General features: G+C 38.9%; 1 protein-coding gene across 6 annotated transcripts in view; it reads left to right on the top strand.

Annotated features, from left to right (window-relative positions):
• The window catches only part of GPBP1 (GC-rich promoter binding protein 1), a 44755-nt gene that overhangs the window by 16425 nt on the left and 4253 nt on the right, over positions 1 to 24077 (top strand). For 4 of the 6 annotated variants that reach the window (XM_018069419.2, XM_018069418.2, XM_018069416.2 and 1 more), the window contains 8 exons: positions 6963 to 7081; positions 12220 to 12343; positions 12811 to 13037; positions 13679 to 13745; positions 16026 to 16210; positions 17002 to 17142; positions 17625 to 17786; positions 22730 to 22911. In XM_018069419.2, the coding sequence (XP_017924908.1) occupies positions 7019 to 7081; positions 12220 to 12343; positions 12811 to 13037; positions 13679 to 13745; positions 16026 to 16210; positions 17002 to 17142; positions 17625 to 17786; positions 22730 to 22911 (1151 nt within the window). In that variant the 5' untranslated portion in view covers positions 6963 to 7018. Of the gene's footprint in view, positions 1 to 6962; positions 7086 to 12195; positions 12344 to 12810; positions 13038 to 13678; positions 13746 to 16025; positions 16211 to 17001; positions 17143 to 17624; positions 17787 to 22729; positions 22912 to 24077 lie in introns of those variants that run through there. The other 2 variants (XM_018069422.2, XM_029958445.1) reach the window with 2 other exon arrangements.

The following is a 24077-nucleotide window of genomic DNA, read 5'->3' as shown; positions in this document are numbered from 1 at the left end:
GAGACACACTATCTGTAATGCTGGCTGCTTCTATGAGAACGCACGCAGGATCACTCTCGAGGAGAAAAGACAACGCAGAAAGAACCGTACCTTGCAGAATATACCATCTAAGGAGTCTTTCTGCTGTGCCTTTTGCAATCGGACATGTCTATCTCGGCCTTATTAGCCACCAGCTTGTAACAAATGTGGGTAGAGCCTTTCCCAAATCTTCGTTCGTGAAGCCCAACCATGATGATGATGAGCATATTGAATTCTGTCTGTGTTATTGCAAGAAAAAGAAGAGGTTGACTTTTACTTTGGTTGTAGTGGTGTCCTTCATGTTTAAAAAGTTTGTTTTTTAAACGGTATATTGATTTCAAGTAGTAAGGGAGAGAGGGGAAATAATTGCTGAGGAGACAGTATTTTTACGTGGCTACCACTGAAGATGGGGAAAAAGTGAATTAACTATTACAGTGTTATCCTTCTGTACATGCATCATCTGACACATTAAACTTTTTACTTAAAATTATTAGTGTCTGACTTAGAAGCGTAATAGAAATTGACAGGTTCAAATGTTTGTCTCTAGTCTTGAAGTTGTTTCAAAATCTTGTTCTGATCTTCAGAACATGTGTTCAGCCTCAATCTGCTACGTTTGATATTTTCATGTGATTCCGATGGTGTTTCGGATTAAGATATCTCCTTTCTTGATGAAATTTACTCCTTAAGATATCCATAACCACTGCTTAAATATATTTTGTGTCCTCATTTTGTGAGGCAAAGCAAGCCAAGTAATTTCCTTAGACTTGTCTTTTCCCTGATCGCCGAAATAGTTCATCATTGCACAAAGAAATTTCTTTTTTCAAAAGAAATCTTGAATTTCCGTGCTGTTACTCAAAGTGTGATTTCACTTGTATCTCCTTCTGTGGTGAAAGAAAAATGTAGCAGTGAAGGGAAAATTGACTATACTGTTTAATATTTGATTTTTTTGTTTGATTTGGTAAGCATGAGCTAAACTAATGATACTTGCTTTAGTTTCATTTTTCTTGTTTTGCAGGGTTTGGGGATTGACTCTGGGTATTGTTTCTTAGCCTTTTCACAGAAGTCTTGACTCCTGATCCATACAGTGGTCTGTAATACCCTTATCTTACCATGTTACTTCCTTTTCTAAAAGAGAGGCAATATATTAAATTTTCCAAAATGCTCTTCAGGTAACACAAATTTGTTTAGAAAATAGTGTTTCCTGCTGCTTTACAACTGATGAGAAATAGTTTCTATCACCCTGTCAACTCAACCATGAAAAACCCTATCCCAAAATTTTTTTGTGTGTTGGTCAAGCATATTTGGTGCAGTGTTCTTATCTCAGCTGCAGATGTGGCTCCAAGTAGATGACTGAGTAATATTTATGACAAATCTCTTCACTGTACATCACCTAGAACGAGCTGTTCATTATTCTTTGATAGTCACAACCCTATTATTGAAGATCATACTTCATAAAACTACAGAATTAAAGTTTATTTAATTGAAAATTGGATTAGTTATTTCATGTTACCTGAAACAGAATCCTTTATAGACTTCTTCCATATCTACCCTTCCAAGATGTACGTCCTAGTTAGAACAACTGGGACCAGTTCATCACTGTATGGGTGTAACCCGAAATTGTGTGTTCTATAGCCTTCCATGCCATTTCCCAGAAACTGTTATTAATAGACTATTTACACCTTCTGCCCATGGAGCCTGACTCCTCAGGCTATTAACTGGGTGTTAAGAGGCCTGTGAGATAGGAGGGTGCTCTTGTCCTCATACTCATTGTGGAACTCCCCGCCCTGAGGGAAGTACTGGGCATTCCTGCCTGAACTGGAGGATATGTAATCTTGGAGTTTTGGGCTTTTTTTAACCACTCATGGGATCCAGAGGAAGACTGCAGATCACCACTCTCAACCAGACTGCAACCACCACTTTTCAACCAGACTGCAACCACCACCCTCGACCAGACTGCAACCACTACTCTTGACCGGACTGCAACAGCACTCTCACCAACAGGTTTTTTCCCTCTCCTTTTCCTTTGGACTCAGGGGGCCCAAAGAACACCACTCTGTTCATGCTCCAGGGTGCTGGGTTATACATTTGGGTTTTATGGGTTAAAACCAATTGTTTGTCTGTATAATCGTATTTATTGTATTATTTTATTAAATTGTTATTCTGACTTATAATCTCTTCTTTGAGTTGAGTTCATTTCCCCTGTTGGTTTACCTTTAAACCAGCACAATGTAAAACTTAAGAACAAGATTTTTTCCTTTGCTTTAAACTATTTTATTATCCATAACAAAGGAACACATGAATGTTACCAAACTTTATGGGCTATGAAGACTTTTTTTACTGAAGTCAGTACACAGTACTTGAATTGGGTATTGCTGATGGTGTTGCTGAGATGAGACAGTACTTTGATCAGCCTGATTAAAGACATTTGAGTGTTAATAGTATGAGGGTAGCAGTATTTCAGTATCTTTTTCTTACCTTGCTAGAACTGTGCAGCTCTGTTGCAGTAGCACACAAGCTGAGCCCAGTTTGGTTAAAGAATGGCAGATTTGTGCTCATAGGGATTGGTGGCTGAAACATTCTGTAATAAATTTTGGGCCTACTCTTCTGTTACTGAGAGAGTTTCTGAAAGCACTGGAATTGTGTTCAAGTCTGTGGTGTATGTCTCAGTTTACTTCTGATAGCTCTATTAATGCTGGGACTACATCAGCTGCTTTGTGTTACTGAACAGGAATTGTATATTGTGTGGTGTGCATGTAAAAAAACTTTCTAGCAGACATATTGGTTCTTCATGTCAGTATAATTAAAGCAGTGTCATACTCTGCTAAGTTTCATTCTGTTCACATACTTTAAATATTGTTGTTTTCATTTAATTTAAAAGTAGCCTTGGACTTCTTCAGGGCAGATTTTGGCCTACTCAGAAGACTGGTTCAGAGGGTACTTTGGGAAACAGCCCTTGAAAACAAAGGGGTCCAGGAGGGATGGACATGCTTCAAGAAGCAAGTCTTGAACACACAGGAGCAGGCTGTCCCAGTGTGCCAAAAGGCGAGCTGGCGGGGAAGATGTCCAGCCTGGCTGAACAGGGAGACTTTGAATGAAATTAGGGGAAAAAGCCCTGTGCTCAGTGCTGGTGAGACCACACCTTGAGTACTGTGTCCAGTTCTGGGCCCCTCAGTTCAGGAAGGATATTGAGGTGCTGGAGCAGGTCCTGAGAAGAGCAACAAGGCTGGTGAAGGGACTGGAACACAAGTCCTATGAGGAGAGGCTGAGGGAGCTGGGGTTGTTCAGCTTGGAGAAGAGGAGGCTCAGGGGAGACCTCATCACTCTCTACAACTCCCTGAAAGGAGGTTGTAGCTGGGTGGGGGTTGGTCTCTTCTCCCAGTCAACCAGCAGTAGAACAACAGGGCACGATCTTAAGCTGTGCCAGGGGAGGTTTGGGTTGATATTAGGAAGAAGTTTTTTATGGAGAGAGTAATCAGGCATTGGAATGGGCTGCCTAGGGAGGTGGTGGATTCACTGTCCTTGGAGGTTTTTAAGATGAGACTGGATGTGGTACTTAGTGCCACGGTCTAGTAACCACAGTGGTGTTGGATCAAGGTTGGACTTGATGATCTCCGAGATTTTTTCCAACACGGTTGATTCTATGTTTCTTCAAGGCAGGGGTGTTCTTTGGAAGTAATCTGCTGATCAGTGTTAACCATGTGCCTTAGTGTCTCCTCAGTCTTTGTAAAGGGAGCTGTTGTTTGATGTCTAGCTGGAAATATGTTATCAAGCAAATTGCTTAAGAAATCCCTTCAGTATTTTTATTAATAACTTCAGTCATGAAATAAAGTGTACATTTATTAAATTTGTTGATAATATGAATCTTAATAAAGGTTGCAAGTGCTTTGGAGGACACAAAATGCAGATATGTCTCTGATTTCTTGGGGTAGCTGAAGTAACGACCTGAATAACAGGAAAAAAACCCCTGGCTCAGAATTGGTAGAAGGAGCTTCTGCAATGTTCAAATGTGTTGCAGGATAATTTGCTAGACTCAGTTGTTGGTCCAACTTAAGTTGGAAAGCAATCAAGGAACACACTAGTGTGGGCAACTAAAGCTGATCATGAGGGGTTTAAGCATAGTAAATCCTTTATGTGGGAGCAGAGCTACCTTACTGACTTCCAATTCTTACAGTTGGTGATCTGTTTACCATTTATCAAAAATTCCTTCCTTAGAAGGAAGAGTATCCAAGAGCTATCAGAGATGTCTGGTCATCTAAACAGAGATTATGCCTGTAATGAAACTGTTTTTTATTGAAAGACATTCTAGGATGAACTTGTTAACAACATCAGAAAACATCTGTAAGAGTTGTTAATGAAGCTGGTAAAACATGGAACTGTCAACTTTAAGCTGTGTAGGCTGCATACTCTAGAGAAGTACATTGTAAGAAAATAACTATTCCTGACTTGCTGTTTGTTATTTAATTACACCTGGGGTGTTTGTGCCTTTTTAGAGTTAGGAAGATTTAATAATGAAAGTACTCTGTGTTCCCATGTCTAATTGCCGACCAATCACTGGTACAATTAGATGAAAGAAAGTGTTTTCTTGACTTTGGTGTCGAGGTTAGTATTCACAGGAGTTGTTTTTCTTGTTAGTCTTTAACTGTAAATCTGTGAATTTGGTCAGGTAATGTTCTAGAAAAACATTTGTGCTTTTGTTCTTGAGGTTCTTTTATTAAAACTATGTGGAAGAATTAGTTCTAGGAGAGTTTTTCTTCTATGGGCTTATTGAAATTTACAGATATTCTGCTGCTGACTTTGTGCTCTGAGTGTGAGTTTTGGCCCAGGCCTCTGTCCTTACCATTTCATTATACCGCTTTTTAGGAAAAGGATTGACTTCTCTGACAGAGCAGGACTATCAAAAACTTTTCTAGAGCTTTTTCGATCTGCTTCTAGAATAATTGTTGCATGAAGACATAGACACCCAGTGTCAGTGAGCTGTGGGAAAAGCTTGTCTAAAAACACCTTTCCAGTCCTTGGATGCTTGGTGATCACCAAATCTTTCCTGAATCCTTGTTTTTTTGTGCAAAGGGTAAAAGGTAGGGATGTTAGTGAGTTAATAACGAATGTTTCTCATGACAGTTGCATAAATAGTGTTAGGAAGCTTGACTAGTTTTCTAAAAAGAGTAAGATCAGTCTGTTAAGAAATCAGATTGTTAGGGCATTTGTTGTCCCATACCTTGTAGCTGAGGCACCAGTAACTTGGTAGTACTTTGTGGAATCTTTGTTATATTTTTACTTGGTCTAAATCTAATCTTACTCATTGCTTTTTGGACTGTAAGTGCCTTGGTCTGAAGATTTCGTTGTTTTTGTGCTGATCTTTCAGTATTGATGCCTGTCTTGATCCTCTCTAAAGATTTCCTGATTCTTGTACTTGGAGGATAAGAACTGTATCTGAGGGAAGGAGAAGAAAATTTTTTCCTCCTGGCATTTGCTCAGATTTGTTCATTGCTTCATCTGTTTTCTGTACTATTGCTGAGTAGGATATATCAGTAAAAGTGAACGTGATTCCTGTGAGAAAGAGGAGCCACTTCTGTGATGGTTCATTGACTCCAGAACTTTCTTCATTTGTTTTTCACTAGTTCGACGTAACTGGAATATTTAGAAAATTTCTCTGGATTTTTTGGTGAGATAAATTTTGAAGTGAGTTAGATGACTTCAGCAGAGTAATTTATAGTGAGTTATTTGGATGAGACATACCTTTATAACCTTGTCTTCTGTATTTAATGACAGTAATGGTCTATCTTACCTCAAAGTTTAACTCTGGTATTGGAGATACCTAAAAACCTAAATATGAGCTCGTGTCATCAAAAAGATGCTCAACTAAGTGCAGTTTAACACTAAGTAAAGTCTAACAAATCTGTTAGAAGCTGGAACATTCTTGTCTGTCACTGGAAATCTGCAATAGCCTGGTTCAGGCCATAATCACAACAATAATTATGGGTTACTGTATACCAGATTCCACAGCTCTTACTCACATTACAGCAGCCGTAGATTAAAGTGAACTACATCTGTGCTTTCTGACTAATAGATTTGCACTCACATTTATTTGGATCTTCATGTGAAATGTGTGTGGGTACTTACTATGTTTTCACAAATTCATATGAAGTTCTAATAGTGTGTATCATACTTAAAGTATTTTTGAATCATTGATCATTTTGCAATGACTAGCTGCAGAGTATGATTCAGTTACCCTCACATAATTCAGGCAGTGTTTCATCCACTTCTTTCCTGTCTGTGCTATCATTCAGCTTTGAGTTCATATTACCTTACATTCTCTTGCTTATTAAGAAATGTTTTCTTATCTGTGGGAAGAGTGTAGGGTAGAAAAAGTATTCTTGAGTTTTAATCTTAAGCCATTACTTTCTCTTGCCCATTTTCAAACTGGAAAATTTTACTGGATTTTGACACTTTGCATATGTAGACTCTGTTTCCATTGAATCTAGAGACAATGAGGGGTTTGTGGTTGTCCCAAGCATCTAGTTTTTTCATAAGGAACTTTAATATGGCCTCTGAAACTAACTTTTAGGGACTAATTAAAAAATCAGCTTCTAGGAAGCTGAAGAAATAGCTCCTGAAAGCCATTCTAGATATTACCAGGAAGTATTGTAACAAGCTAATTTTGCCATAGCGTTCTGGGTCAGACCTTACACAAGAAACTTCATCCAATTTATAAGAGGAAATAAAGAAAGGAATGTTACATTTGTATTTTCCTGATTCCTGCAATATATTTGATTTGTGTGACACTTTAGTAATAAAAGCACAAATGTGATACTGTAAACGAGACGAGGGTAGTTAGATTCTAAACCATATCTGTGTGAGAAAATAATTCTGGAAAACAAAGCACAAGAAGTTTACTCCTCTTGTAACATCTGGAAGTACTCCATTTCTTGTTCTTCTGTTTGCAGGGACTTGCCATGAGGTGCTAAGCCTTTTTCCATTGATTCAATGAGACTGGACCTAAATGGCGCAGCATGACTTTGCTCCAGCCTGGCTTAATTTTCCTACTCCACCATCATCAACAAAGGTATGTTTCTTTTGAACAGGCATTCCCATTATTTGGGAAGTTAATGTCATAACCTCATTCACAGTAAAAACCTCTTCATGAAAAGGGTGGTGATAGATGATATCTGGCAAGTTTTGTTGTCGTGATTTAAGTAGTTGTATCATAGAGTTCTTTGCTTGAGCAGCTGAGTTTGTGGATAGAAGCACGTGCCTGGCCTTGTCAGAGCTGTGGTTGGCTTAAGATTGCCTTCATCAGGAGTTTAAGGTGAATTACTGTATTCTTTGCTAAAAGTACCAAGGCAGAGGCATGTACTTGATATTCTTGCTTCTGACTTTTCTGTGTGTTCTATAAATTTTGCAGAACTGTTATTCTGTCATCTAAGTGATTAAAAAAAAATGTTTTTTTATATTATCTGAAGTGGCTCTGCATGGTGGGATGCTTGTTGCTACTGATGGAGTGTGGCCCTTTCAAACTGTTGTGCATCTTCACTCTGGTTGTTTCATCTGAACTACTATTACTTTATATAATGGGACAGTTAATTTGGAAACAGGAAATAACAACCTCCAAATTGCTAGGATTTGTATATATTCTAGGAAATCTTGAGTATGTCTGTCCTGGGAATGTTTCTTTTTTCCTGACCTGTCTTTCTACTCTTTTTTAATTCGTGCAAATGCAGAAGCAGAGTCAGCACTGGGTATTAAAACTCTTGTCATCTGTTTCCCTGGTTGTAGACCTGTCTTCATTATAATCTCTTGAATGCAATATCTATATCTTCAGCTATGAGAATGGGTTTGCCTTTCTTTAGTGTATTTATATGAAGTTTCATGCAGTCTTTCATGTCCATGAAAAGTGCTTAGGCTTGAAAAATTTATGGCAATAGGCTTATGGTGTTGTTAAATTCATAGATAGCTGGCAGCTGTGTTCCTAATGCTTTGCTTATGTATGTCTACACACACTTAACACCCGTGCATTTTTTTTAATCAAGTTGTTTAATGTCCTTATTTCTTTTGCTCTCTTTATGCGCTTCTACTCTGACCTGGCTAGATGCTTAGTTTAGGATAATCTATTAGCAACTCAGTTGCTTTTCTGGGAACATCAGGCATATCTCTTCCATGGTGGTTCATGGAGTCTGTTTTCATTCTACATAATTTCTGATGCTTTCAACTCTTTTGATCTGATTTTTTCAATTTAATGTGTTGTAAATGTTGATATGTGTCAATATCGCAGGATAAAAGTAACGTTCAGAACTACTCCAGTACCACTAACATATATCTGAGTTATTGGTTGTATTTGTCACCTCATTCCTGAATTGTGTGAAATTACATTACAAGTATATGTTGTGGATCCTGTTCTCTTTCGTGATTCTTTGCCTAAAGGAGTTTAGTTGAACTTCCTTCTCTTCCAAAAACTCCATACTGTATGCTTACTCAGTTGTAGTATTTGTGTGTCATTGTTGGGAATGCACCTTATTTCCCTGCATTAACTCCCTCCTCAGTGATCAACATTCTGTGATATACAGCACATTTGGATAATAAGCACTTGACAGTTAAGTTTGTTCTTATATGTAGTAGTTCTTAGTTTACAGAATAAGACTTGTCTTGTCATTGCTCTCTACAAGACAGGTCTCAAATGTTGTGGCCCCCTGTCTGCTCCATTTCCTAAAATAGATTTATTTTCTATGTCAACAAAGCAGAAGAGAAGAGCAGATAAGAAGAATGGAGATGAAGAGGAAGGATGGGTTGAGGAAGGCAAGGTGTCTCATATTGCATGCAGAATAGAGCTGGGGCAAGCCTATGATATCAACAACATTTAAACTTGAGAAGGAGAAAGTGAACTCTTCTCAATCAATTTTTATTTTCCTGAAGAAGCACTTTCAGGAATTGCACCTACAGAAGCTTGGTTTCCCTCCTCAGTCCTTGGTACCTGAGACTTTTTTCCTTACATAGCTTAAGGCTGGTTTATAAAAACCCAGTGCCAGGAAGCTGTGATTGTGAAGGAGCTTTCTAATGTGACAATACAGATTACAGCTTGACTGAAATCCATCCTATGTATTGCTGCTGATTGCCTCTTAACAGCAAGCTTTTCTGTCATCTCTTTGCTGACAGAGCAAAATCCACCTAGATAGGTGGGTGCCCATCACTCAGCAGGTTTTGTTTGGGTGTGGAACTACTGTATTTGTGTCGGTGCACTATTGCAGATGGGCAGGTGAAAATTGGAAGGTGTTGTGAAGAGTGAAGCCATTTTGGGATATGGACAAAACTTTGAAGAAAGTATTGCTCTAAAGAGTGTATGAGGAGATTGCAGACAAATAAACTCCATTTTTGCAAGTTCACTTTTACTTCTTGTTAAGCAGTAAGAGTTTTTATGCTTCTAAAAATCTGTGCTCCTTCTTTTCCTTTTTCTTGTCTGGCTGAACCAAGTCAGACAGTTTTCTCAACTTCCAGAAATTACCATCAGATTTCTTTTGATTACAAAGCTTACTGTTATCTCTGCCACAAGAGGCTTCCTAGCCTGGTACCTCCATCGTGTGGGGAAAACGCAAACTGCATGATCTTTGCACACATTTTAGAGGCTTCAGATTTATTGTATCATATACAACTTGAACACTGCATATAAAATGCTGTCAGTTATACTTTGTGAGAATGTTGATTGTTCCTTGAAGGTACTATGAAAAAACGAAAATTAAACTCCAAAGGCAATATTAGATTGTTGTTTTATGTAAATGTACACATGAAGCTATCTTCTAAAATTTCACCTATGATTGGCAGATCTGGAACTTTCTGAAATTTTTGGCAACTTATTCAAAATCTGTTTATTTTTTACTTAAAGATTTAGATTAATTAGATAATTTTTGAAGTACTTAAATATTTTGATAGTTTTTTGCAGTTTTCTGTTCTTTCTCTCTCCAAGTTTGTCAAGTAATTCACTTCTCAGGTCTCAAATTGAGCGGGCAGTCCCTTTACATTTGAATTCTGTTCCATTTGGAAATACATGCTTTGAGTTTTCAACATATCTGCTTATTTGAGTTTAAATTTTAAGAAGCGAATTTTGAACAACACCTTGAGCTCTGCAGGGGCATTGTCAGTAGAATATGGATATGCTTTTTTTTGTGTGTGATTGTCTCTGTGGGAGAGATGGGAAGAAGGAAATAATTTTCTTCAATGTTTTCCAAAGTGGTGAAGCCTATTACTGTGATTTCCTTTTTTGTGTGTTTTTTTTCCTGCTCACTTTGATCAGTGGAGTACTTTTAATACTAATATAGCTTGATTAGATGTTACTGGGTAGTAACTGTTGAAATAAACTTGGAGCTTTCATTTTAACCATTACTGTTGTACCTTTTCTCCTGAATGTTGCTGAGGAGAGGGAGTGAGCTTCAGGCAGCGGAGTTGGTACTTTGGGTGCGGCAAAGTCGATACTCCCTGGAATCATAGAGTGATTTGGGTTGGAAGGGACCTTAAAGATCATCTCGTTCAAGCCCTCTGCCAGGGACAGGGACACCTTCCACTAGACCAGGTTGCTCAAAGCCCCATCCAACCTGACCTTGAACGCTGTCAGGGGTGGGCCGTCCACAGCTTCTCTGGACAACCTTGTTCAGTCCCTCACTATCCTCATAGCAAAGAATTTCTTCCTAATACTTAATCTAAACCTACTCTTTTTCAGTTTGAAGCCATTCTCCCTTGTCCTATCACTACAGTTCCTGTCGAAGAGTCCCTCTCCAGCTTCCCTGTAGGCCCTCTTCAGATACTGGAAGGTGCAATGAGGTCTTCACACAACCTTCTCTTCTCCAGGCTGAACAGCGCCAACTTCTCAGCCTGTCTTCATAAGGGAGGTGCTCCAGTCCCCTTATCAACTTTGTGGACCTCCTCTGGACTCGCTCCAACAGTTCCATGTCCTTAGCATGCTGGGGACCCCAGAGCTGGATGTAGTACTCCAGGGTGGGGCCTCATGAGAGCAGAGGGGTTGAATCACCTCCCTTGACATGCTGGCCATGCTGCTTTTGATGCAGCCCAGGATTTCATTGGTTTTCTGGGCTGTGAGTGCACACTGCCAACTCTTGTTGAGTTTTTTGTCAATAAGCATATTTCCACCCAGCAGTGCTTTTATGTATTTGTACCTCTTGTGGGCCTGGGAGGTGCTGGATCTCTTGTATGTGTGCAGCACAGTAAGTCTACTGGGAGGGAAGGGGGCTTTAGTTCCTCTGCATCAAAGATGACTATGCGTGAGGGAGGTGCTGTGTAGCACAACCCTCTGCTGTCTGTCACTGGTGAATATCTGTGGAAAGCAGTAGGGCATTACTTCTGCAGAATGAAGTTAGTTTTGAATTTTCAACATGTAGCAGCAAAAGAAATGGTGGAGTGTTAAAAAGGTACAGCCAGACAGAAGTTATAAGGAAAATGGGTTGTGTAAGACGTTTTTTTGTTTAATCTCTTTAGTTATGAATTCTAGTTTGGATGTGGTTTGATTTCTGAGTGCCATTCATCAAAATAAGGTTTTAGTTTATAAAGTCTTCCTACTGATACATTAAAGATTAATTTTTAAAAAATTTCTTATATGCCTATTTATAAGCTGAAAATTTTAAGTGTATTTGTGAATTTGTACACCTTTCCCTCTAGGTTTTATTTGTACTTCATAACTGTCTGTATTTGCCATATTAAGTTATAATGACAAGACTAATTAATTTGGCTTCTTTTGGATACAGCTGCTTCTGGTGGAAGTGACGCCTTGCTTTCTATGGAATGCACATGTGTGGTCTCTGAAAATCCAAATTGAGATGCCAGACTTTTCATGCCTTTCAAACTGTGATCCTCTGTCATTTTTTACCTTTTCTCTTATTTTTTTCCTCTGCTACAACACACGTCATTTGTGCTTTGTTCTGCTGCCAAAACAAAATAGAGACTTAGGGGTTTTACCTTCTGTCACAAGCGTAGTCCTCAGTGCTGTTTCAGTGTCCTGGAGCAGAAGATAGAGCTTCCACTTTGCCAGCATGAGAGATGGTAACATAGCTCTGAACATCTGCATACTCAAAGACTGCTGCATTGTTTGTCATTCAAAGTTCCTCAAAAAATTGATTGTGTATACTGTGAACAATGTGCATGTTCCAGCTCTGATGATTCAGTTATTAAGCAGATCTCAAGTCTGCCGCTTGTGCTCCTTTACAGTCATCGCTGAATTTTGAGAAACATTCTGAAAATTTTTCGTGGACAGAGAATCGTTATGAGGCAAATCGCAGAAGACACAACTCTTCGGAGGGGTTTGATCCTAACATTGGGCAGCCTAATGGAGGTATAATTTGTGGAATGTTGTGAATACGTTTGTCACTGCTTTGTAGCACTCTAGTTAGAAAAGAAGTCTGATAATGATAGCTCATCTATGCTAAATTCTTTTTCTGCGCTAAAATAGCTTCTGGGAGAGGATGTGAGCACTAAGGGTTGGTTAAAGTAATGTGACTCCAGGTGTATCTCGCTCTTGAGAAGAGTAAGAACTTTTGAGTTAGTACACTAGCCAACAGCATTTAAATGAGCAGCCAAAAAAGGAGGTTGACTTGTCTTAATGTTGGCTGACTATCCTCTTTCTCTGGTACTGTTTTGTAAATTCTTCCCTGCTGTTTGTGTCAATGATAACTTGTTTATTATGCTATCATATCCCAGAATATAGAGCTGCTGACTTAGCTTCTTTAACAATTATGCAAAAGTAGAAAGTTCTTATAAAATTGTTTGTAATTACATGTCTTTAAAATTTAAATATCTAAGGGCATTTTGGGAGAAAAGAGAGGAGTGATTGGCGTTCCCAAGTCAGAAATGGTCCAGAAAATATAAACCATCGTGGGGGATACCATGGCGGAAGTTCCTGTACTCGTACCAGCGCTTTCCATTGTGGAAAAGGGCAAGGACTGCATGACCATATCAGTGTACCTGATAATGAAACCCGCAAAAAGGAAGACAAAGAAGTACCCAACCAGTTTGAGGCTGAGGATTTTGTAAGTTAATTGTAATTATGATAAACAAGGTTACATTTTCTCTGCAATTACCATTTTGCCCATTACAATCTACGTCATGAGATATAACTTATTTCAGATCATCATATAAAGGATCACCCTTTCTCTGGTAAGAGGGTGTTAGTCATTTTTCCACTAACATGTTTCTCATTTTGTATCCAGTTTTTATCATTATTATTACTTGTGTATTTAGGTGAAACTACAGTTGAATTCCAGTTTACTGTGGTATGTGTATGTATTAAATCCTACACAGTTACCTTACTGGAAATCTGAAGTAGTAACAGTGATCTTTATGCCAATGGCCTTTTGGGATCCCATGCTTCAGCCTAGAATGTAGGATGTAAGGGAGAGGGTGCTCTTTCTCTTTGAAGAAACATACATTGGTTTTTGCTTTCTCTGGGCAGTTCATGTAATGATATTGGCTGCTGCTTGAGGTGTTTGGTTGGAGAAGAGAAATGAGCGAGCACTGACCTGTTTGGATCACAGAATGATGTGTCTAGTCTGTCTCCATTTAAACATCTTTGTCAGCAGAGGTCATACTGCCGGTGTTACCCTGATTCTGTATTTCATTCATCCCAGAATTCAAGACTTATTTTTTTAACAATGATAAAACTTTCTTTCAGCCATCTTTAAACCCTGAATATGAGAAGGAACCAAACCAGATTAAATCTTTAGCTGCAGGTGTGTGGGGTGAGTATTTTTGATGTTTTTAAGTGCAAAAAGGTAGTGGAGATCTGGAGCAGTTTTATTTGAAACACAGGCCTTTTTTAGAATTATAGAGGTAGTGTTTGAAATTGAGAAAACTAATATTTTTACAATGTAGGTATCTTTTTGTGAGAGAGGTAACACTTCTAGTTGAGTATCAGTCAGTTGGTCTGTAGAGGCAGCCACAACTAGGATTCTTTCCTAGAACAAATATACATCTTTTTGTAAAGATGTTAAGAATTCATAGGGACATTTATCTTTATTTTCAAGAAGAAATGCAGTGAAGGTGGGTCACCTAAACTAGTGATGTGATTGTTAGTTGAAGGCTTTGTAAAAGAATGCTTCTGCATGATTAGACGTGTTGGAAGAGTTTGGAGAGAAACCTGGGAAGGCTTGAAGGGTAGATTAGCTTACTGAGATTTAAGGTCTCTTTCTGGAAGCAAATGTTGTTGGTTGTGTTTATGAATTATTTGTAACAAATCCAGTCCTGAGGATAGGCACTGGACAGAACTGTAGTCTAGAATTGTTTTCTCATCTCTATTTGAGCACATTTGTCTATCACTTTACAGTTCTGTGGGCTCTGTGTAGTCAGTTGTTTACCCGTAAGAAGGTGTTTAGATTGCGGGGGTTTTAAAATAATAAATGTACTTAAAGTAAAAACACTTCTCTTTATTTAAAAAAATACTTTTAATTAAACATAAAGGCTATTCCTTAAACTAATACTGAGATTTTAAGTGGTATTTTAACTTGCTGATTCTTGTTATCATACTTTCCCAGTATGTTTTGCACTGTTAAGTAACATTAGATGTAGACCAACCCCTCAATATAAATACCTAATTGCTATGTACCTTTGCAGGATCCTAAACAATTGAACAGCTTTCTGGATTTGTGTGTTTAGCAGCTTTCATGTGAAAATCAATATCTTTCAATGAAAGACCAATGATAACTAAATTCTTTCCTAACCAAGTTGGGAAAAAATATGTAGAAACTTGAGAGGAGGCAAGCTTTCCAGGCTTTTTGGACATCGCTCTTCACAAGCAAAGGAAAGAAGAGTTCTGTTAGCCACAAAGAATCATTGAATGGTTTGGTTTGGAAGGGACCTTCAAGGCTCGTCTAGTCCAACTTGCAAGCTACTAGTATGCAGTGGCTTGTTACAGCTTTTCAGCTCTGCTATTGAAAACCTTGTTTTGTAACTGAAAAACTGGAATTAAGTCTGCTGTTATTCCTTTTTAAAGGAAACAATATTCGGGACAGAGGAATGTTACAATCCCTTCTAATACCTGCTAAAAATCTATGGTTCTATTAGATTCCATTTTACCATTTGTGTATGTGATGGCAGCATGCAAGTACTGTGAAAAGTCTTGTCATGAAGTTTAATGAGAGTGAAGCGAACACTTATGACAAGTGTTCTGTAACATCTACCTGCTAAACAAAGCTGAAGTCACATGCACTTTTAAGATAAGGGGTTGTTTTTTAAATGAGGGATATAGTGACCCTGCCTGTGAGATAGAGTTGCTTGCAGGGAGAGGTGATAATCTTGGAAAAGGCTCTTAACAAAGCACTGGAATGCATGTATTTTTTTTCACTTTTTGAAAACTTTAGAACTGTTTTTAATGGGTGTTCCTGAAAAATGCTAAATGTCAGTTTCTCTAGTATGACAGTTGTCTGTATGTCCCTTAATTAGTGCTCCATTGAACATGGAAATGTTGTAACCTTCAGATGTGCTGTTATAGCCATCTAAGGCATGAAGCTAGAGAAACTAGTCATTGACATGGTCTGGAGTAGTGCCCATCTTGTCTCATGTTTTAGAGAGCCTCCATGTGGAGCATTTGGCTCTAAACTGACCTGTTAATAAATATATAAGTAGTTATTCTTTTAGAAACCTTAGGGGGAATACGAAAGCCAGAATCTCTTTTGAAGTTTGGATAAGTATCAACAACTTGATTTTAGAATTGCTGTGTAGGATTCTGTAGAACTGTGTATATGGCTTCTTTGAAGAATATCTTGACTTTCAAAAAGTACAGTTCCTGCATTGCCAAATGTAATATTTTACAAATAATGGTTGTAGAAAATGGAACAGAACCTGTGTTTGTCCAGGTTTGTACAATGTATTCTTTTTGGAACTAATACTGAATTAAGTTTCTAATTTATGCCTGTTTGCTCTGAACCATAGGGCTGTCCAGTACCTTATGAACTAGAAACTAGAAAGACTGTATACACATGCGCATACACACACACACACACGTCTTTTTTCCTTTTTTCCAGAGTATCCTTTGAATCCTAAATCTAGGTCTCAGAGAATGCTGGTCATTAAAAAGGGTAATACGAAAGAACTGCGTATATCTGGATTCCCAGCAGTGGGAAATCTTCATTCACAGCTAGTGAGGAATGGAAGTGGCACAAGTATTTATAAAGGATTAGTCCCCAAGCCTGTCATTCCACCTGCAAAGGTGAGTATTGGATACTGGTGGCATTAAAAACATGCTGAGAAAAATCATGCTGTAAGTCTGAATATGCTTACTTCCTCTCTGTTCCTAGATTATCATGCTGTCAATTCTTGCTAAGTGCAGCACACTCTGAAAGTGAATAGAAACAACTTTTTCTCCTTTTTAAACTATACTGTAATTGGATCCCTCTTTTTTTTCTCACCCTTTTTGAGAAGTGCAGGAGCTGTACAAGTGAGAGTTAAAATGATGTTTTTAACTAACAGAATAACACTGCCTTTTGTATATATGATTGTAACAGAAAAAAAAAGAGATACCTAGTGGAGAGGTATAGTCAGCATAGTAATACCTTCAGAATTTATCTCAGTTAAGGCAGAGATGATGTGGTAACCTATCAGTGTCATTCTGGTCTCTTTTCAATTGCAAATTTCCATGTTCATCTATAATTTTTTGTTTCAGGAATTTTTCTGTGCTCTTAAGAGCATATGATGGACTAGTTCTTATATCTAACATTCTGGATTTAAAAGGAATACTTTCAGCTGTTGAAGACTTATATTTTCATTTTTAATACCTCAAATATGAAGATCTTAATTGTTTTGAAATTTTAGTCTTTATGTAAACAGTATTTGTGAGCAGATGAGTTGCTCATAAAACCCTCTTTTGCAGAAGAAAACAGACGTTTGCACTACATTTAGGTTGTAGTTATGATTTGTGCTTAATCATTTTTCTGAAGATTCCTGAAAAGAATTCTTTTGTGGTGAATGACTCTTTAAATTTCTGTTTATATTTCTGTTTAGCCCACACAGTGGAAAAGCCAAGCAAAAGAAAATAAACTTGGGAATGCGTTTCCTCCCGAATCTGCATATGGTGTTGGCAATTTCAGTCCTTTCAAATCAACTCTCAAGGCATTTGCTGTAACACAAAATTCAGTGAAAGAGGTAAAGCAATATCTGTAGTTCTCCTCAAATCTATAAAACATTTAATTTGGCTATATTAGGGTGGTCAGTAAGTTTTATGCAGAATTATATTAAATATGGTTTTTTGAAAGTTAATGTGTGAGAAAGATGGAAGACACATCACTGGCCTTTAAGTACTGCACAGTTTCCTTTGTGGTTTTAATTTGGAATAACCCCCCCCTTTAATTTGGAATAAATAGGAAGTATAACCTGCTAGGTTTAAATTTCAAAACTGCATGATATTACATGGTCAGAAGGTCCACTATTCATTAGCAGTGCTTCATAAACTTGCATCTCGAGGTTTACATGTACAAACTATGTATACCAAAATACAAATCTCCCTTCTGCTTTTGACTGTGAATATATGTGAAACCTGAAACTGCAGGTGCCTTTGTTTTTCGTTCTAAAAGTTTTCTAAATGAATAAATTCTAACATTCTTTCTTTTTCTGACTTCCTACATTAGTGTAATCGGTCAAATTCTTCATCCCCTATTGACAAATCTGGTCAGCCTCGTTTAACAAAATTGACAAGAATGCGAAGTGATAAGAAGAGTGAATTTCTGAAGGCATTGAAACGAGATAGAATGAAAGAGGAACGTGAAGATGAGAATCATGATGTGCAGAAGGTAGTTTTGTTAGGCCTATTGTAGATCCAGCCATAGTAGTTTTCAGATGAACCGTCAACTACTTTTTATTTTGTTGTAAGCAGCTCCTGAGTTGTGGTCTTGGATCTGTAAATGAGGGAAGGGAGTTATATTTTGATGGATTTAATCTTCCTCCAGTGCCACTTAGTAGTTTCATTTTATCTTTCTGCAGTAACTGTTAATGCATGTTAATGACTTACGTACTTGTGTGTGTCTTCGTGTGTGTCTTCGTGTGTGTCTTTAGCAACAATAAAAAGAATAAATTAAGCTTAGCAAACTAACCTAATCATAGATTCATTTATGTTGAAAAAGACTTTTAAGATCATTGAGTCCAACCATTAACCCAGCTCTGCCAAGTCCACCAGTACACCATGTCCCCAAGTGCCACATTTATATGTCTTTTAAATACGTCCAGGGATGGTGACTCATCCACTTCCCTGGGCAGCCAGTTCCAATGTTTGACAACCCTTCCTGTGAAAAAAATTCTTCCTCATGCCCAACCTGAACCTCTGTTGACACAGAAGCCACACAACTTCAGGCCATTTCCTCTTGTCCTATTGTGCATTACTTGGAAAAAGAGGCTGACTTTGGCCTTGCCACAATCTCCCTTCAGGTAGTTGTAGAGTGATAAGGTCACCTCTGAACCTTCTTTTCTCCAGGATAAACAACTCCAGCTCCCTCAACCACTCCTTATAAGACTTGTGCTCTGGCCCTTCCCCAGCTCTGCTTCCCTTCTCTAGACTTGCTCCAGCACCTCAATGTCTTTCTTATAGTGAGGGCCCCAGAACTGGATACAGGACTCGAGGTGTGGCCTCACCAGTGGCAAGTCAGGGGGACAATCACTGCCCTGATCCTGCTGGCCACACTATTGCTGATCCAAGCCAGGATGTTGTTGGCCTTCTTGGCCACCTGGTAACGCTGCTGGATCATGTTCAGCCACTGTTGACCAGCACCCCCAGGTCCTTTTTCACTGGGTAGTTTTCCAGCCATTCTTCCCCACTGCCTGAGGTTGTTGTGACCCATGGTCTGGACTTGACACTTGGCCTTGTTGAACCTTCTACCATTGGCCTTGGCCCATCAACTCAGCCTGTTCAGATCCCTCTGCAGAACCTTCCTACCCTTCAGCAGATTGATACTCCCACCCAACTTGATGTCATCTGCAAACTGACAGTGCACTCAGTTCCTTTGTCCAGATCCTTACTAAAGACTTTAAACAGGACTGGCCCCAAGACTGAGCGCTGGAGAAGCCCACTGGTGACTGGCTGCTGGCTGGGTTTAACTCTTTGCACCTCCACTCTCTGGGCCTGGCCACCAAGACAAGAGTGCACCTCTCCCAAGCTGTGGACTGCCAGCTTCTCTAGGAAAATGCTGTGGGAAACCATGTCAAAAGCTTTATTAAAATCCAAGCAGACAACATCCACAGTCTCTTCTTCATCCACTAAGCAAGACACCTGGTCATAGGAGAGTATCAGGTTGGTCAAGTAGGACAACGCTGACTGGGCTTTGTCCTCTGGTTGTCCTGTGTGTGCCACATGACAACACTCACACTGATCTGCTCCATGGCCTTCCCTGGTACCAAGGTCAGAGTGACAGGCCCATGGTTCCCCAGAATCTCCTTCCAAACCCTTCTTGCAGATAGGTGTCATGTTTTCCAGCCTCCAGTCAGCTGGCACCTCTCTGGTTATCTGGGACTGGTGATAAGTGAAAGTAGCTCAGTGAGCACTTCTGCCAGCTACCTCAGTACTCTTGTGTGGATCCCATCTGGCCCCATAGACTTGTGGAGGACAGTGTTTCATACCTTGGATGTTAGTTACCCTGCAAAACAGAAAAAACTTGGTTGTGCTTCTCAAACCATTTCCTTTCTAATTAGTGTTTAGAGAGCCAGAAGTTCTCTATTCTTGCTCCTCATCATAGGAGCAATAGCCCAATATATGCATAAATAAAGCACCAGTTTTTACTTCCTAAGTGGGAAGGAGGCCTGTAATCTCTGCATATAATATTCATCAGGCTTCTTTCAATCTGAATTGATTGATGCAGTGCTTGACTGACACCAGAGAATATTTGTGTCAATGTTACTAGCCACCAACAAGTTATCATTAGTCCAAGTGAAGATAAATATTTTATTCAGAATGAGGTTGTGGTGGGGGGAAAAGTTTTCCCCCTGAAGTTATAAAATGATAAATCCCCAGGGGGTGGTTTCCCGTGGGGTTGAACCAATGAGCGCTTCTGCAAAATATAAACATATCACCCAGACAGGAAAAGAAGAGTTGTGGTTGTAGTTGTTGTTGGAGAGTAGCCATGTTGTAGAGCCACAAAAAGAAGGGGCAGGAGCCTGATGGGGGCTCTGGCCCCCCCCAGCCCCCAGCTGGGCGGGCTAGAGGGACTTGGAACAGTGTTAGACTGGACTAAATATCTGTAGCTGAGAAGCTAGGAGTTTTTCTTCTCCACTATGAGCAGCAGCAGGAGCAGTGTACGGAGAAACGGGGGCAGAGAGCCAGAAAGAGATAAGAACTGAAGAAGCAGCAAACCAAGCATGCAGCTAGTCAGAAAGACACAGAGTTGTCTGAAGAGAGAGAGAGTTTGGGTAAGAACTGAAACAAACTCCTCAAACCCCTCTGAGACCTCCTAGAGAGGAGGAGGATGATGGACTCTTACTTGAGAAGAGTCTTGGAGTGCTCCAGCACTGCAGAGAGGAGCTGAGAAGCTCAGGCTTCCTGGAGCTGGACCGGGAAGGCCAAAGGAATGCAGAGGAGGGCTTTGCCCCCCTGCTGCTCTGAAAATCAGAGCACAGGATCTCTGTAAGGGCATTTGAATCCCTTGAAGATAAGGACCGTCACGAAGGCTTCTGCACTTCGTTGATATGACATGGTGAAGCGACCTTTGTCCTGGTAAACGCAGCCCACGGAAGAAAAAGACCCTCTCTTGGAGTCGAAGGGCCAAGAGGGGCTTGGAGATCCCCCTCGTGTGTATTTGGAAAACGTGATCCAGCTACAGCTGCTGCATAGAAGAGAGAGAGAGAGAGAGAGAGAGACTGATGCCCTAGAGGCACTGCTGCTCTGAGAGTGGAAAGGATCTCTTCTTCTTCCCTCCTGGACTTTTATTTGGAGAGAGGAGAGATGTGATCCATTGTAAATACTGCTTTATCATGGTAGAGATAGTTGAGATTGTGTATGTAATGTATTGTAATATTTATGTGAAAAGTCATTGTAATATAATGCCTTCCCCCCATTTTGAGTCTCGTACGTTGTCTGGAAAACCCATCTCACACTGGGCTGAGATGTGGGAGGGGGGCTTGGACACAAGAATTGGATTTTGAGACTCTCAAAGCATGACAGAGGTGATTATAAGCATGTTTGCTGTAAATGAGTGTTGAAAATCTTTTATTAAAAAAAACCCAAATCATAAAATACAAATCAGCCAGATAAATGAGTGGTTTTGAGGAATGTTCAATAGGATTCCAAGATATGAAAAAAAGAAACAGTGCCAGTGCACATTTCATAAAAGTAAGATTGACTTGTCTGACCCTGATCCTATTTCAGGCAAAATAAAATTTATTGTAATGGGACTGTACAACTTAGCTATATGTGTGAGTTAAGATAGGTCTGCATCTTTTCATTATGCATTTGGGGGCTGAGCACCCTGAGATGGGTAATGGGGGTAGTGTTGTTCATGTGTTCAAGAAATAGACAAATATTTTGATTTAAGATTAAAAAGATACTGGGAAATACCGTCCTGAGATTCAGAATTTTAAAATAATGTGGCAAATCATACTCAGCTGCTGAATCATGCTTAGAAGAAACTATTATCCCCTATATATTAAAATTTTTATTTATAAAAATTTAATATTTTTATGTATTTTTCTTGATAGTATGAGATGCATTCTTCAGGCATATGATGTAACAGCTGAATGTGTGTTTACTAGGATATGTGTTCTTAGCAATTTCTTGCTGAGCATTCTAAAATTTCTGAAAGCAGACAACACTGTGAGTGGGAAGGAAATGATGACGGTCTTGATTCTGGACTCTGAAGTATGGTTTCTTACAAATGCAGAATTCACTGAATTGCATGATTGTGTCCTGCTGTGGATAATGCTGTTTTATGCCCCGTTTGGGGATTTTGTTGTTGAAAGAGTGTTACTAAATAATGATCATACTCTTTGCTTTTACAGTTGGTAAGACTTCTGAGGCTATTTGGCTCATTAATAAATAAAAGTTATGTGTTGCTGAATGAGTAGAGGAAAAAAGAGACATTTCTGGTTTATAGGTTGAAGACTTTTTAATCCTTGACTGAACCTGAACAGTCTGCTTTCTAAATAAATTTTCTTTAACTCCTGTTTCATGGCTAGTAATTTACATTTGCTGTTCACAACAGCCTGAGAAGCTAGGGTGAGTGTACGTGTGTAGGGGAAGTTGTCTGAATTTGAAGAGTAATATACAGTCTTTCTGAAATCATGGCAGAGAATCCTGGTGCCATATTGCAGGTGTGACCTGCCCCTTACACTAAGTAAACTTGAGAGTTCTTTTGCTTTCAGACTTTTCCTGACACACATGGCTCTGGTATTTAATTAGGAACATTGTTTGTAAGTTCAACATACAAGAGCCTGTTATTTCTGTAAGTATGAAAGGCAGCTTAAGCAAGTTTGACTTCTAAGGTACATTTGAAACTTTGCAGAAAGATGTTTGAGAAAAAGCATGGAAGTTGTTTTCTACATTACTTGATCAGTAGCATACTGTAAGATTTCCATAGTATGCAGGTATTGCAAACTCTAGGTCTGTATGAACAGAATTACCCCTGAAGTAGTTTAGAGTCTCTGTGTTTAAACTTCCGTTAATTTAAATGGAATCACTGAATTGCAGCACTTCTGGATATGTACTTGTGGATGAAATTTGCTTTTAAACTTTGTAATGTTGTATAATTTTTAACAGGATGATGAGTCCTTTAACTTGCGTAACAGCAACAGTCATCATGAGAGAGATATAAACCGAAACTTTGAAAATGAAATTCCACAGGAGAATGGCAATGCTTCAATTACACCTCAACAGATCATTCAGTCTTCAACTTTTCCTCAGGCAAATGTTCTTTCAAGCTCACTTGAGGCAGAGCATAGGTATGTATTTCATTATATAAAGTGGGTTCCTTCATGGTAAGTGAGCATGTTCACAAATTTTTACTAGTTTAGAAGTCAGAATCTGAAAACTGAGAACACAAAATGTTTCATGAGTAATGTCAGATTTATCTTTTAGACATGTACCAGTTTAACATGGAATATACTTTGTTTCTGTTAGACTTGCATAAAGTTGCTTTGCTAAAAATTTGATGTATTTCTGTGTAAAGAAAAAGGCAAACTGCATAGTGACTTCATCCCTCTGATTTTGATCTAAATGTGTTTAGGAGGAACAATGTATGTGATTGCCGTTTGTATTAATAATACTTTAAATGCTGCATGTTATGTAAAACTCTTGAGTTTGTTGTCATAATTAAAGTAATTAATTATTTCTGTGGCTGACTGGTTGACACTGTTAGTGATATCACAAGACAGTGCACTGGAAGGTGAGCAAGTAACTTCACAAAAAGGATTGAAACAATTCTATTATTAAAGTAGCTGCACTAGTGATTGATAGAGATGAGAATGATGCTGCTGGAAAAAACTCAGTCTGGAGATGAGCTTGTCGTGAGCTCTGTCAGATTCTTACGGTTTTTGGCAACTACAGAGTTGCAGTGGCTAATTGGACAGATCTTTCTCTTTTTTGTGATAGTCTGTGTGTACATTGGACTAAAGAACTCTCCCTTTTGTAGTAACTGCAGAAGAAACTTCCATTTCCTCTTATTTCTCATGAGTATGAGAATGCCGTTCTGCCATATATTTTAGAAATCTCTTTATTTTTTGTGAAATAGCTTTAATCTCCCTTAACGTTTAAGGTCAACAGATGCCTGGTTTGCCTGAAGAAGGTGCTAATCCTTTTGCCAAAAACTTTGTGGCAATCAAACTTAGTATCACCGTTGTTAAATGTAATGGTGTCTTCACCCTCAGATAGCCCCTGTTTTCACAGCATCTTCACATGTAAAACCATCTTATTCCTGCTCAGATACTGCTGTCCCTCTTTTGGTACTAGCTAAAATACACTGATTATTGTATCTTTGGATATCTCAAACTTAGTTACAAGAGGAATCTTTCTTGTTTCATTTCCTCCCCTCATCCCAAAATTCAATCTTATTTATCGTGGCTGGGCTTCGCGAACGAAGATTTGGGAAGGTCTCTACCCATGTTTGTTA

Source organism: Manacus vitellinus, unplaced genomic scaffold (genome assembly GCF_001715985.3).
Source record: "Manacus vitellinus isolate BGI_N305 unplaced genomic scaffold, ASM171598v3 scaffold_157_pilon, whole genome shotgun sequence".
Classification (NCBI taxonomy): domain Eukaryota; kingdom Metazoa; phylum Chordata; class Aves; order Passeriformes; family Pipridae; genus Manacus; species Manacus vitellinus.
Note: the sequence above shows the minus strand (reverse complement) of the source record. Positions and strands in the feature narration are given on the sequence as shown.